Source organism: Numida meleagris, chromosome 13 (genome assembly GCF_002078875.1).
Source record: "Numida meleagris isolate 19003 breed g44 Domestic line chromosome 13, NumMel1.0, whole genome shotgun sequence".
NCBI lineage: Eukaryota > Metazoa > Chordata > Aves > Galliformes > Numididae > Numida > Numida meleagris.
The window spans coordinates 8,901,179-8,916,280 of NC_034421.1; the positions used below are offsets into that span (position 1 = coordinate 8,901,179).

Below are 15,102 nucleotides of genomic sequence, written 5' to 3' on the forward strand. Positions count from 1 at the left end.
TATTGGAGCATTTTGAGTCCAGAAATAGATACAGCCATCTGCATAAAAAACAAAATGACTCCATCAGTAAATGAAGAGACAGCTGTCAACAGTTGCTTTTAATAATGTCACTAAGTACTATATAGTACAGTATTAATTTATAGCAGAAAAATCATATCTTGTAAACTGTATATAAAACACTGTTTTATGGTGCAATCATTTGTCAAACTTTTGTCTGTTACTTTTGTTTGAAAGATGTGTACATTATTCTTCAATACCTAAGAGCATCACTGTAAAATCTGCTGAATATTATTTATAGGTTCTATTTGCACAAGGTTTAAACTACAGAAAGTTCGTATTGAACATGCCTAAACATCTGTAGACTTTTTCAGTTCATGAAAAGCAAAAGTTCCCATACGAGTCTTCTCCAAAGGTAATCCCGTATTTATGTTGATTGTTTACATAAAGTTTTCTATTTCTGCCATTAGTTTTTTGAAGGGCAGCGCATTTTGTGCGTCACTAGAAATTCTTCAGTCTTCTGCTTCCAAATTCTCCAAAGGGTTATTGCTACGTGCACACTGTCATTTATTCGGCTAACAAAAGGCAAGATCAGAAGCTTAAAATACCTTCAGAATGAAAACTGGTTGGTATATTTGTGTAAATCTAATGGTTGAGACACAATCTCCTCTGAGCCATTTGTCCCAGGGGTGAGTAGAATGTGCTTCCTTGAGTGCACGAGTCCAACCCTTCACGTTCAGCGCTCATGGTGCTTTGCTGGCAGGGGACACCTGGTGTACCAAAGCTGCTTTGCTGCCGGGGGACACCTGGTGTACCGGAGCTGGGGCAGGGCTGTGCCCCTGAGCCTGACTCTCTGGCCGCAGTGCCAGCTGCCAGCTGGGCCCTGCATAATACCTGTGTATCAGAGCTGTTACTTAACCACTTCAGAACACACGTGTAGATAATAACATTGTCCTTTAAAAACTGTGTGAAGGATGGAAATAATGAAGGAAATGGTGTCTGCCAGTGGCTGCGTGGCCCGGGCATCCCGTTGCTCCCTGCCCCAGGCCTGGCTGCCTGCATCCGTCCGCCTGCCTTTACTGAGGAGTGTTTTCTAAGTGCTTACATTTCTTTTTTTATTTCTTTTTTTTTTTAATTGATGATTTCTGAACAAATGTTAATACAAACTGTATAAAAATGAACATAATTTTCTTCACACTTGTATTTTTGTTATTGAGCAAGTTTATCAAAATAAATTGTCTACTAAAACCCCCCCGCCGTGCCTGCGCTGACTGACCGGGGGCGGCCGCGCTGCCGGGGGCCGTGCCTTCCTCACCGCCCTCTGGCGGCGGGAAGCGGCGCTGCTCCGTCTCCATCGGCAACGCCGTAACACAGCGCGGTCGGCTGGGGGAGGGGCGGGAGGCGCCTCGAGCTGGCGGTGGTGAGGGTGGGTCCGGGGGTTCTCTCTGCGGCGTGGCAGTCCCCCAGGCTGTCTGGACGTGAGGAGGAATAGGGGCTGGAGAGCCGTTTCCCGCTGAGGTGAGTGTGGGGCGGGACAGCGCGGGAAGCGGAGGGGCTTCTTCCTCAGTGAAGTGAGGGGTGGGGCGGGGCGCTGAGGGGTCCGCTCTAGGGGTCTCTCTGCTGAGCCCCAGGGATTGCTTTTGCCGTTTTTTTCTGTTTGAGCTGCGCCGTCAATCACCTAGTTGCACATAGAACTAATAAACTGACAAAAACCCTTATCGAAGAGCTTCCAGAACGTTTCCTATAGGTGGATAACAAACTTTTCGTTGAAACCGCTTTCTAATTTACTGTTGTCCTACATGCTGTGTAATCACTGTTTATATGTTCCCAACGATTTTATTGCTTTTTGGAATGCTGTATATTCTTGAAGTTTTAAGCATCTTGCTGTAACAGTGTCTTTTTTTTTTAAGGCTGAGTTTATTCATGTAATGCATATGCACATCAGGAAAATAGCAGAGTTGTTGGACGATGGTCAGTTCTTGGAGAAAGTTGGTTAAGGACAGTGTTAGGAAATCCTGCTGGGACTTCATGAGTAGATAGAGGGTCAGTAATGGTAGCTGTGTAACTACGTAGTATGTCCCTTCAAAACTTTTTGTTAGATATCTAATGTAAATAAATGACAAAATATAAAATGTAGAATCATAGAATAATTAAGATTGAAAAAGACCACTAAAATCATCTGATCCAACCCCAGACTATCTCAACCATGCCACGAGACTATGTCCCTCAGAGCCACATTGCTGCAGTTATTGAACATCTCCAGGGACAGTTACTCACCACTCTTTCAGAGTGCAATTTTTCCTAATATCCAACCTCAACCTCCCCTGTGCAACTTAAGGCCAGTCCCTCTTGTCCTCTCACTGTTCCCAGGTAGCAGTGAGACCCCCACCTCACCACAGCATCCTTTCAGGAGTTGTAGAGAGACATAAGGTCTCCCTTGAGCCTCCTCTAGACTGAACCATCCCAGTTCCCTCAGCCACTCCCCGTAAGACTTGTGCTCCAGACACTTCACACCTCTGTTGCCCTTCTCTGGACATGCTCCAGGGCCTAACATTTTCCACATTAAGAACTTTAAAAAGGCTTTGTGACAATACAGGAATATTATTGGTAATAAAGTCATCCCATAAAACTCGTTGTCTTATAGGGTGACTGCCAAATCCAGTGCACAAGGTGACCGTCCACTACTTTGAATTGACTGTCTGATCTAGAACCAGATAGTGGATTGCTGGTAACGTGCTAATGAGACCTGGTGGTAGGCAAGTTTTCCTGCTAAATAGAACAAATAGAGAAGTAACACATACCCACTGTAAATACACAGTGTGGGATAGATAAGCTGAAAAACAGTTGATTTATTTCCTTAGGTATATTTGCATATGTGTACAGATAACGTGGTCAATAAAATCACAAAAGTCATGAAGCTACATAGGGTTTCTTTGGAAAGAAGAATCTGTGAACATATCAGACAAAATGATAAAGTGGATTGAAAGTTGATACTGTGTTTTTTCTTTAGAAAAGTGGAAGATGATATATACCCTTTCAAAATCTGTGAAGCAGATTTTGGAGATGCTTATTTTTCTTCCTTTGTGGTAAATCACGAGTGTATACCTTTATATCTTTTACTGAACTATTTCTTGTCTTCCTTCCTACCTCCCCCAAACCGAGCTCTTCCTCTCCTTCTTTAGCTCACAACAGTGAGTATTCTGAAACCTTTTAACTTTGTATCCCAAATTCAAGGCAATATGTTACCTTTGTCGTTCAGGACTATGTTGACTCAGTCTTGGTGATAATACAGAGCTTTCCAACCTTTTTTTCTTGTGGTAATGTTCAGATAAGTAAAGCAGTAAGCCTGTCTCAGCTGCAGGGCTTTTTTACTATCCCTTGTTCTAAGACATACTGGTTGTCAGATGTAGCTGTATACCAGTACCTAAAATTATTTTGTTCTTCAATATGTACAGCCTACCTGCAGCCAGCCATCTTTATATTTTTGTCCCATTTGAATGGCACATTTCATTTTTTGTTCTGTATTTATTATTTCTTAATTGATTTATAGACAATACAAATGAAGAAAATACAGTCTAAAAAGGTGCAAACCACAGAAGAATGGCTAAGAAACTACAGTTTAGAATCCTTGCAATTAACATTAGAGCATCTGGTGAATGAAGGCAATATTATTTTGTAAGTACGATGTTGCACTTCCTTTAATTAGTCATGACTTGTGTGCATCTCTGATGTTAACTGCACGTAGTGTTCCAGGGATTCAAGAAGTGGTGTTGAAGAGAGAGAGTTGACAGAAGAGACTGTTACCAATTTTGAGGCCAGAATTTCTGAGTAAGTTTTGATCTTGTTCATGGTTTTGATGCATAACTGATTCTGTATTCCTGTCCTTCTTTACACGTTTACATGCTTTCTTTAATCCTAATTTGCTATCACTGGGTCGGTTTTTCACAGGTATACCTGTACATCATAGAATCATCATGGAATCATAGAATAGCTTAGGTTGGAGGGGACCTTAAAAGATCATCGAATTCCAGCCCCCCTGCCATGGGCAGGATTGCCAGCCACTAGATCAGGCTGCTCAGTATCCCATCTAACGAGGCCCTGAATGCCTCCAGAGATGGGGCATCCACAGTCTCTCTGGGCAACCTGTTCCAGAGCCCCACTACCCTCTGAGTAAAACATTTCTTCCTAACATCTCACCTAAGTCTACCATCTTTTAGTTTAAAACCTTTCCCCTTTCTCCTGTCACTATCAGACCATGTAAAAAGTCGGTCCCTCTCCTGCTTGCTCCCTTCAAGTACTGGAAAGCTGTAATGAGGTCTCCCTGGAGCCTTCTCCAAGTTAAACAAGTCCAACTCCCTGAACCTTTCTTCACAGGAGAAGTGCTCCAGCCCTTTGATAATCTTTGTGGCCCTCCTCTGGACCTGCTCCAACAGCTCCACATCCTTCCTGTACTGGAGGCCCCAGGCTTGGACAGAGTACTCCAGATGGGGCCTCACAAGGGCAGAGTAGAGGGGGACAATCAACTCCCTCTACTTGCTGGCCACCCCTCTTTTGATACAACCTGGGATACTGTTGGCCTTCCAGACCGCAAGAGCACCCTGCTGGCTCATGTCCAGCTTTTTGTCCATCAGGACCCTCAAGTCCTTCTCTGCAGGGCTGCTCTCATTGAGTTCTTCTCCCAGTCCGTACCTATATCTGGGATTGCCTCAACCCAAGTGCAACACCTTGTTCTTGGCCTTGTTAAACCTCATTAGATTCTCATGTGCTCACTTTTTGAGTGTGTCCAGGCCCCTCTGAATTGTGTCCCTCCCTTCTGTTGTGTCAGCTGCACCACTCATCTTGGTGTAATCAGCAAACTTGCTGAGGGTACACTCAGTCCCACTGTCTGTGTCACTGATAAAGATGTTGAAGAGCACTGGTCCCAAGACAGACCCCTGTGGGACACTACTTGTGACTGGGCTCCACCTGGATATAGAGCCATTGACAACAGTCTTCTGGCTATGACCATCCAACCAATTCTTCATCCACCCAATAGTGCAGCCTTCATATCTCTCCAATTTAGAGATAAGGGTGTGGTGTGGGACTATACCGAAGGCCTTTGTTTTACCTCAGTTCATATATATTTTAAAATTAAATTGTTTAAAATTAGTCTAGAATTTGTGAGTGTGCTGCCTTCCAATCACAAAGTTGTATTTCAAGATTATCTTAGACAATTGTATAGATTGTTTTAAATGCATCTCCTGTCAATAAGATCTGTGTGATGAACTCACTTTTGCCTGATCTTCTTTTGCTTCATGCATACACACGGCGAATATCCCTCTCCTTCCTCTAATGAGAAAACGTTTCAATGGTTTGGTTTTTCAGCCTGCTCCATCTCTTGTCAGTTAAACACCTTTAGGGGAAGAAGTATTTAAATGGCTAGCCCTGTAACTGCTAGTTGTATGAGAACGCTGAAAACAGTACTTTTAGAAGGTGATTTTGCATCTATGAAAAAAAGAATGTGATGAAGACAAATTGTTGAACATTACATTGATACGGAATGCAAAAGAATGCCTTATCTAAAGCTGTGCTATGCGTTTTGTCAGGGTGATTGAGCTTTATCAGCAACGAATTCAGTGGCTGTTGAAGGACAGCAGAAAGGTAACTTGAACTTTTCAGTATGTTTTTGGAAGAGAACATTATTAAAGAATAAGTTAACCTTTGAATACTAGTGAAAAGAGGCAAAAAGAAATTATTTTTCTTGCTCTTTCATTGGTATCTGTTTTTTTTGTTTTGTTTTCTAGATGTTGTCTTTTTATTTCTCCTGGCAATTTTAATAGGGACCTCCCAGCACCCTTAAAGAGGAGCAGACAATGCCAAGCTTAAGTTTTGGCTGGAACTCAGCTGCCGTACTTGTGTGCCCTCTGCCACAGCTGGTTAATCACTAGCTGTGCCTAGCAGTGCCTGTGGTCAGCAGTGGGAAGGGGACATAACTCTATTTCAGATGGGACAGGGAAACAAGAAGCATCCCAAAATCTAGCTTCTTGATTCAACCTGAAGGAGATGCTATGCCCAAAACTATTTCTTATTGTCCCTGATGATTAATAGATAGTCTTGGAAGGGAAGCAGACAGTAGTACTCTTTTGGGTTCTTGTCTTTGTCGCTGTCTTGTCTATATGCTTGAAAGGTTAAAGTGAGAATAAATTTGTGATATCTGAATTTAACATGCTATTGTATAGAATATACAGAAATATTCTGAACCTTTACATAAGCTTAATATTTACAGTGACTTCTTTTTTAAGGTGTTTGGCCTTGTGATAGGAACCAAAGTTGGACTTGTGGTTGATGTGTCTGATCTGAGTGACAGACCTAGACTAGAGGGTTTTCAGAAGGATCTTTTGGTAAGTAATAATAGAACAGACTTTGGCTATTGTAAGATGTTAATCAAGACTCAGAGCCAAGGGGAGAAAAAATCCTCTTGAATTCATAATGTACAATGAAGTGAAAGCTTCTATTGTAGAAAACTATTTTTCTTATGACTTTGAAATTATAGTCTTTGTCTAGATCCAAATAAACTACAGTAACGTACCATAATAATAACAGCAAGTTTCTCAGTGCTTGTACCAGCATTCTCCTTGATTCTGAATTTGTCTAACAGAAACAACTTTGGAGCTAGAACCAAGCCATATATAGAGCTATGTATATTAAGTACAGTTTTCTTATATCTTTGTATTTTATTGCAACAAGATGCACATCAAAACTTTGCTCAGAACCTTGGTGAGTTCATTACTTCTCAAAGTCCCCCAAAAACTTGTCTTTTATGAAAGTAAAGAGCACGATCAAAATCCTATAGTAAGGAATGTATCACGTAGCTGTTCTACTCCTTAATTTTGAAGTTTTATCTGTACAACTTCATTTCCTGCATTTAGGCATTATTTCAAATGGATTTGTATTATTCGAATTTCTCATTTGTGCATTTTAAATAACACAACTAAAAAGAGAACTCAGGTTTCACTTAGTCTCTTTGGCTTAGCCCTAATGCCTAACCCGTTGTTTAGCCCTATTCATGAATACATATTAAAAATTTTTAGTAATTACTTGGTGAATGAATATACCCTTTGTAGAACAGTATGTTCTGTTTTGTGTGCACATCAACTGAAGAGAAGAAAAATATTCCCTGTCTTTATTAACAAACTGACAGGGTTACCGTAAGTTTGCCGGTTTTGTCTCACTACTCCTTAGCAAATACTTGTGACTTGCTTTGGATGCATTTCTCTGTGGGAGCTGAAAACATTGCTGTCAACTATTTTTAGCAAATTTCTGACTTTGTTCTTTTATATAGCAGCTATACTAGAAGCAGCATGGGTAGTAATGCAATAACAGACTTTTTATTTATTAGTTCTTCATAGATGAACAGCTATGCTACAAGAAGCAATTGTACTGCCTCTCATTCGGTACAGAAATTTCACCTCTGTGGGAGAGTCCAAAAAACGTTGGTGTTCATGTGTAAGTAAGTTAGTTTCTCTGAAAAGGTATTTCAGACCAGGTGTCCACTTCATTAGAGCAATCTGGAGATAATAATTAGCGTTCTTCATCTAGTGCCTGCAGTAATTTGTAAGAGAGAAAAAGAAGAATTAAGCACAGCCAGTGATTTCATGGTGATTGTTCATGCATAAAATGACTTAGCAGCCCCTGTGCTTTATAGTAATCTTCATGGTCTATTTTGTTCAGCACCTGCACAATGAGGGCACGTGTTCTTTTTTTGTCCCTAGACTAGGTGAAGCAAGGCAGTGGGTACAGCAGCTGGCTCCTGCAGGAGGCTGCAATTTGCTGAAAGCCTTAAAACATGTCCTTACAATGAAGGAGCTGAATTCTCTGGTAATTATAATACGAAGCTGGTAAGTCCATTACCTGTTCTAACAGCCAGCTTTAACGTGGATACAGAATTGGTACAAGAATCTGAACTTGTTAGAAAAATAGTAATGAGCAACTTAGAACTCATTTCATCCACAAGTCATTGTGAACCAAAACAGAATTGCAGTGCTTTTATTATCATTTCAGAACAGAATCAAACCCCAGTAGTAGTAACTCAGTAATTGCTGAAAGAGAGGAGTTAAAATTATGCTAAATGATTGGAATTCATTCCCATGATTTGTTATTTCTTTCCCACTGTATGTTTTCTTTTCTATCTTCATCAGTATGGCCTTTTTTTCCCCCCCATTTGATTACTGTCATTGCTAAGATATTTTTCTTTCTTTTCCCCGTATTTACTTATTTATTGAAATCAGCCCTGATCAGTCTTTGGAAATACTGGCAGACTATGTTCAGCAGTGCATGCTAGGGAGGAAACTTCTGGTTCATGCTGTTACATATGATTGTGGCAGTCCTGCTGCTATTGTAAGTAACTGTCAGTACTCACTTCCTTAAATCTCCTGTCTTTTATTTTCTATTCAGCTGCAATGTCTTCCTTCATATACTTGTGAAGATGCTTAACTGCCTGTTGAAGAGTTCTTTTTCTAGAGCTGCATTTTCTTCAGAGGAGTTTTGCACACATGAAATAACTTGTTTGGAGCATCTGTTTCTCCATTTTAGTTCATACCAAAGCCAGAAGTGGCAACCAAATGTATTTGTGCAGTCTCTCACTGGTGCTGTTTTGGCAGCTGAGGGGCAGTGACTATTTTCAGATAATCATCCTGTGAGCTCTTCTGCAGGAAGAAACAGGAATGGGAATCTTTAGATAGACAATATTGGAGTGAGGGCAAGTGGGTATGGAGAGTGTTCGGAGGAGAGAGGCAGGGACTTAGGATTGAGGTCATAGGGGCGCACAAGTCTCTGGGATAGGAATAATTTTGTAGGGAATAGCATCAGCAGGAGACCTAGCAGGCCTACTCAAATTGCAGTGTTGATGAAGAGCAGTGTTTTGGGTGTGACGGCCTGAAGAAAGAGGAGGGAAGAAGGATAAGCAGTTACTTTCAATTAGCTTCTGCACAGAAACTTGGTTGTAGGTGTTGACTGCTTGTTTAAGCTTATCACTGATGCATATAGTGACTTTGCCGCCAGGGAGGACATGGTTGAATCCTGTTTTGAAGAGATGATTGGATGTGATAAGAATATTGCAGTAATGGGAAAAAGCATTGCAGTGGCAGCTTGTAGGAGAGAAGGAAATGGGAGAGGTGAAAAAAACAGCATAGGTTTTAAGAAGGAAATGTGGGCGGGGGAAAGAAAGACTAGTATATCTACTTGTAGATTTCAGTGATACGCCTTTGACTAGCAGAAGCCCACCTTTGGAGGAAGTAGCTGGCGTTTTACAACAGTGAAGAAACTTGTGAATGAACACAGTGAATGAAGTTGTCCCTTATTACCTATTTTGTAAATGACTTTACTGACATTTTGAATGTGTTCTTAAAATAGGAGTGGCAAGAAAGCAATGGAAATATCTTATAATTTCTTTGGCTTTCTCTGCATGCACCTTAAAGATTCTTTCTCTGTCTGTAATTAAGAATTGAGTACTAACAACCTATGTTAACAACAGAGATTACCAAACCAAACTAATTATTTATCTTCCTATTTAAATATGTAGGCAACTGTAAAAACCCTTGCAGAAGTTATCAGTGGCCGTTATCATTGCTACTCTTCAAAGGGAGAGGTAGGTGATACCTAGAGAGGCAAATGACTTTTCTCTCCTATTTTTGGTGATTCTTCGCTTTTAGAAGACAAACTGCTTATCATCTGTGTAGAAGTTTATAGCAATACCTGGTGCTGAATGTCTTGGTCACAGAATTGCTGAGGATGTGGCAAATTGACCAGTGTTTATTGTTTCTGCAACTGAAAATATTTTCCTAAGAAGTGCAGTAAGTTTTGCAAATATTCCTCAATAACTCAAAGCTGGTGATTAGAATGAAAGCAGCGATGAATTTATTGTAGACTGATTTAAAATAGTAAAAAATAATATATTTTTAATAAATTTCTGTATGTAGTGTGTGAGGTGCATTTACACTCTGTTCTACCACACCAGGCAGTTCTATATGGATGCACACACATCAAATAGTAAAGTTGTTCTTGGCTCTTTGGATGTTTGAATAGCAGTTAACTTTTTTTTTTCCTCTTGTTTCTATCTGTACAGAATTCTGATAGTAGTGATGTTAATCTGCTACTTCAGGAATCCCAGAAGGCTAAGGATTTACTCAAGAGTATCAAGCAGACTTTTCAAAGGCGTGTTGATGGCTCACTAATTAGTGGAATAGCAGATGTAGGTGTATATATGTTTTTCCAAATGTACTTTGAAATATCAGAGGTAGAAGTCCTTAGTGTTCAGAATATGAAAAAAAACCATACAACTACTCAGGTATTTTGATAAGTGAAGTCTGAATATTATATGTTGGCCATCTGTTATAAAAGCAAATGAAGGCCAAAACCAGGGAAGGAGACATTTTGCTAGGCATTCTCCAAAATGTCTTTTCTCCAAGAAAATAAATTCTAAGTGCTCTTGATGAAATTTGGATGAGAAAGAAAATTAATCTCCTGTTATTTTTTCCTCTTTCTGTGGAGTGTTTGAAGAATTTCTAGTTCTACTTTGGTCTCATAGAGAGATTATTTATTTACTTTCACCCTAGATGCAGATAGTCTTAAATGGAAATATGTATCTTTCTTTTGCCATACTATCATCTCTGTATTTCACTGGAGCCTGGAAGCTTTGAAACTTGCTGAGTGCACCTATTATTGCCAGTCTTTCATGCTCAAAATTTTTATGAATCTGTAGCTGTGGAGGAACTTTTGTATTAACAAAATAGTCTGTTCTCTGTCACAACTACTGTAGACCTTTCATGCAAACCTTTTTTATGAAAAAGCATCTCCAAGGTTTCCATTCATTCATAAAAGATAGGTCTCTTACCCATTTTTTTTAAAGTAAAAGAGTTCTAATGCCCCATAGGAGTTTGTTGACTTTTTTCCATTGTTGTGAATGAGTGGAGAGCATGTTTCATTTTGACCTGTGATCAGTGCAGGTAGGAAATGAAGAAGTCAATCAAGATTTGGTCTGTGTATAATCATTTTCCTAGTCTTTTAGCAAAATAACTGGCTAATAACCATGGTGTTTTCATTTTCCCTGTGGATTTTTGTATTGTGGCTAATAGAGTGAAGTTAATGGAACGTTGTCCCAGAAAATCTATTTCTAGGAAGACCAATGGTAGCTGCTTTTGAAGTACTTTGATTATTGCAATCTCAGCACTCTGAACATCAGTAAAACTAAAATTCTATGTTGGATGTTCAGATTGAGTATGGGGGAGTGAAACTATGCAAAAACTTGCAAGAAGTTTTCTTAAAATCCATTTTAGGTTTCCACAGAAGTTGCAAATACAGCAATTCCTTGCTTCCTACCAAAGCCTCCAATGCACGAAGGACCATTAATTATTCAAACACCATGCTTCCTGGCCAGAGCTTCAGCAGACTGGTTAAAGACAAATGGATTGCAAGGTAGCACAGAAGGAAAAGAGTAACAGATGTGAAACAGGAATTAAAGATAGACAACATGTTTTATTTCATTTCTTTGTTCCTTGCTATAGCTAAGAAGTTAAACCTTTATCAAGTTTTGGCTCCCAATGCTTTTTCTCCTGTGGAAGAATTTGTACCTATTCTTCAAAAAACAGTGACATCAACTCTACATGAGGCAAGTGATGGGGACCTGTTCCTTTTGTCTTGTTGGTTTTTTTTGTTTGGTTGGTTTGGTTATGTTTGGTTTGGGTTTTTTTGTTTGTTTGTTTATTTGTATTTCTTTCTACGGCTACTTTTTCTAATTAAAATTGGTGCTCTATAAGATAATGAAATTCTGTGGGTTTTGACTGAAATTTGAGTTGTGGATTCAGACCAGAAACTTATATTATTCTTAAGAATAATTCAGGAAGGAATTCCATTCTATTGTAGCTTACATAGGCTTCTGTAAGCACATAACTGTATTATTTATCCTTCTAGAAAGCTATGATGCAGTTTGAATGGCATGATGGAACTGTGAAAAATGTCCATGTTGACCTGCCAATGTTATACAAGTATCAGGTGGGTTTTCTATAGGGACGTGACCTTAATAGGGCTAATTACCATCTAATTATTCCATGTTAATTTTTCTGTTATGTAAGTACTTCAAAGATTCACACGCAGACAGTTATCTGTGCAAGTCTGCAGGGATGTGGTCAGACTTGGAACCCAGATTGCATGGTAGGGAGGAAGAAAGCTAAGTAAGAAGAAGAGTCCATGAGCGCTGCTCATAATTACAGGAAGGTGCATTTTGTGACCTGTATGTAGTGGTGTGTTTACATTATTTCACTTATACTGTATGTACGACTCTTGACTTGTACATAGAAAGGACAGAATGGAGTAGAGTACTCTTGCTTGATAGAACAGAACTATCCCATTTCATCTTAGTTCAACCATTAAAAAAAATGTATTTTATCTCTTTGAAAGACAAGCAAGCCTTATGAAAGTGAATGGCTAATTGTTACTAGGTAGGCCAAGAAGGACTCAAAACACGCAAAGAGCATTCCAGGGAGCAGAGTAGCAGCAGGCTTGGATAACTGTTGCATGTTATAAAAGATGTTGCATGATATGAAAGGTTATATGTAAAGGCATTTATAGTGGCAAACTGGAGCCTCCTCTATTTGGTCCTCTATTACCAAAATTATTTGGTGTGTTTGGTGAATACACCTTTTGCTGTTGTGCTGCCTATGAGGAGAATGTGGACGATGTGTCACAGGGCCACTGCAGTAGATGCCACCTAATTCTTGGGAAACCATGACACCGGAACCTGAGTTCTAAATTCTTCTAGTGACAGCTTGTATGGAGTTTTTTTCTCTCTTTTTCTAAAGTGAATGTGCTAGGAGGAAGAGCCACAGTCTTCAGGCATTGCTGGGCAGGTGTGGGCAGTGAATGCTGCAGCTTTGGTTCTGCAGTTTAATGTGAATGGTGAAATACAGTGAAGGGATTTGAGTCCTGGGAAAAACAGGAGGATTGTGCGATGTGGTTTGATGAGCAGTGGCTCACAGTGCTTTCAGATGCAGAATTTCACATCTTGAAGTATGGGCAAGACAAGAACTGTCCTCAACCTCGGGCAAAACATTGCAACCACAAAGCGGAAGCTTTTAAGCCTTGTTATGCTATTAGTTAGCAGGAGATTAGTGGGAAACTACTTTTGTGAAAGAGTATGAGAAGGTTGAGCACACCCTGTCATGTAGGCTTGGAAAGCTGGATAGGATTCAGAAAATAGAGCTGATTTGTCTGGTGATACTAGTTGCCACATTTAGTTTGACAAATCTGGGCGATACTTAGACAGTTCCTCCTCCTTGCCTTCCAATCTGCAACTGTGTGTTTAAACACTGTTTCTCAATAGTCTTTAAGGCCTTGAGGGATCACAGTGATTTCCATAGCAAGCAATCCAGTGTTTGCCTTGTAAGATTGAAGGGGTCAATGAAAACAATTTAGCAAGACAAAAAGTAGAAAAGCATCCAGCTATGTACTGTCTCACCCTGGAGATAGAAAGATGGTGATAAATAAGAAAGATGCAAAGTGTAGGTCAGGTAGTTTCCTTTTGGGTAGCATATGCAGCACTGTCTGAATTGCAGTGGCACTGGCTAAGTCTCTGGTAGTATACCTTAAAGGTTTTTTTTCTGAGTTCCATGCCCCTTTTCTACCTTTATTTGTCCTCATGCGTGTAATGTGTACATATACTTGCAAAGATCATATTCTGTAGAGTTTGGACAAATTGCCTTAATGTCTTCAAATCAATATGGTGTTAAATGATATGTGTTTGAAAATATTTGAAGTTTTAATTGCAAGTATTTTATTTCTTTATGAATGTTGCCTAAAAGCGTGGGGTTCTTTTGTTTTTTTCTGTCTGTCCACTATTTTGAATCATACTAGCAAAGGGAAGATGAGGAGAATATTTTAGAGCCTGTGTTGGGTTTTGTCATTTTATGTTAATCTTATGGATTGTATTCTGCTATCTTTACCACTAATAAAATGGTATTGTTAAAATGAATGAGAATGAAATGTCATCGCTATGTTGTCATGTTAGTTCTGGATTAAGCATCTGGCTATAAAATATTTACTTGAAGATTTTTATTTTTAGCTTAAATTTTCTATATTTTATCTGCAGAAACTCCTTGCTAAAATGGTAAGAATCTATGGGAAACGAATTAACTGGCTGTCTGTTGCTAGCAGAAGAATTTGGGGAAGCGTTTGTGAGAGGAGGTATTGTATTCTGACACTCCTATTTTTGTGTGTTGGTGATGATTCTAATTTGTCAGCCTCTGCTTTATGTGTAAATGAGCACTAAGGAACACAGGGCACAAAACAGATGTAGAGACAACAGCTGCAGATAGGACCAGTGCAGGCAATCCACTTTTGACGTCAGGTACTGATATTCCCTTATTTAATAGTGTAGGAAATTTACACTGATCATCAGACTACAAAAAACTGCAGTTTCCATGAAACAAAGCAAGACTCTTGAGTTTGCATTATCTAGCAAGTAAGCCTTTGGGGAGTGGTCTGTCTTAAACCACATCTAAACCTGGCGCTTCTAGCCAAATGTAGTGTTTACATCAGCTCTCCTAACCTGTCCTATTAGTATTGATACCCAGAGTATTTCTGTACGGCCTCTTATCTTTCTGATGAGAATCCATAAGTTTCAACCTAGTTTCAAGTTTCTGCCCCCAGCTGAACGTAGATATACCAGAAAAACTGAAGACTTTTTCCCTGCATGAGATTTGAGCTCTTTAACTGATTTTGTTTGAGGATCATCTTCAATAATAGTGATAATATTTATTTATGGTGTGTCTGAGTCTTTAACAGAGGTCTCCCACCCAACTTCAGTTGCATAATTGCTCTTATTGTCTTGCTTACAAACCTTGAATATGAAGTTTCAGAGAAGACGACAGCTTAGGCCACTGTTACAAGGGAACTCTTTGTTCATTCATCATGAACTGAATTAGCTTCTCTGGCCACTATATTGTGTTGCATATGCATGTCCCACTGACTGTCCATGACATCTGTGATGCTTTTCATAAGCATTGCTCCTGAGATACCCCCTGTCCATTAACAGTGACCATGCTGCATTGTTTTTACAAGAGCAGCTTCATACTC

The 15,102-nt window shown here is 39.6% G+C and overlaps 1 protein-coding gene across 8 annotated transcripts in view; it reads left to right on the forward strand.

The window, feature by feature from the left end:
• The window catches only part of VWA3A (von Willebrand factor A domain containing 3A), a 31,520-nt gene continuing 16,762 nt past the window's right edge, over positions 345-15,102 (forward strand). For 3 of the 8 annotated variants that reach the window (XR_002443197.1, XM_021411966.1, XM_021411969.1), the window contains exons 1-14: positions 345-1,515; positions 3,548-3,672; positions 3,751-3,825; positions 5,583-5,637; positions 6,279-6,377; positions 7,376-7,482; positions 7,749-7,874; positions 8,265-8,373; positions 9,557-9,622; positions 10,100-10,231; positions 11,310-11,448; positions 11,538-11,641; positions 11,944-12,024; positions 14,117-14,211. Coding sequence is in view for 7 of the 8 variants with exons in the window: in XM_021411966.1 (XP_021267641.1) it covers positions 3,557-3,672; positions 3,751-3,825; positions 5,583-5,637; positions 6,279-6,377; positions 7,376-7,482; positions 7,749-7,874; positions 8,265-8,373; positions 9,557-9,622; positions 10,100-10,231; positions 11,310-11,448; positions 11,538-11,641; positions 11,944-12,024; positions 14,117-14,211 (1,304 nt within the window). In the remaining variant the exon portion in view is untranslated. Of the gene's footprint in view, positions 1,516-2,641; positions 2,750-3,547; positions 3,673-3,742; positions 3,826-5,582; positions 5,638-6,278; positions 6,378-7,375; positions 7,487-7,748; positions 7,875-8,264; positions 8,374-9,556; positions 9,623-10,099; positions 10,232-11,309; positions 11,449-11,537; positions 11,642-11,943; positions 12,025-14,116; positions 14,212-15,102 lie in introns of those variants that run through there. The other 5 variants (XM_021411967.1, XM_021411968.1, XM_021411970.1 and 2 more) reach the window with 5 other exon arrangements.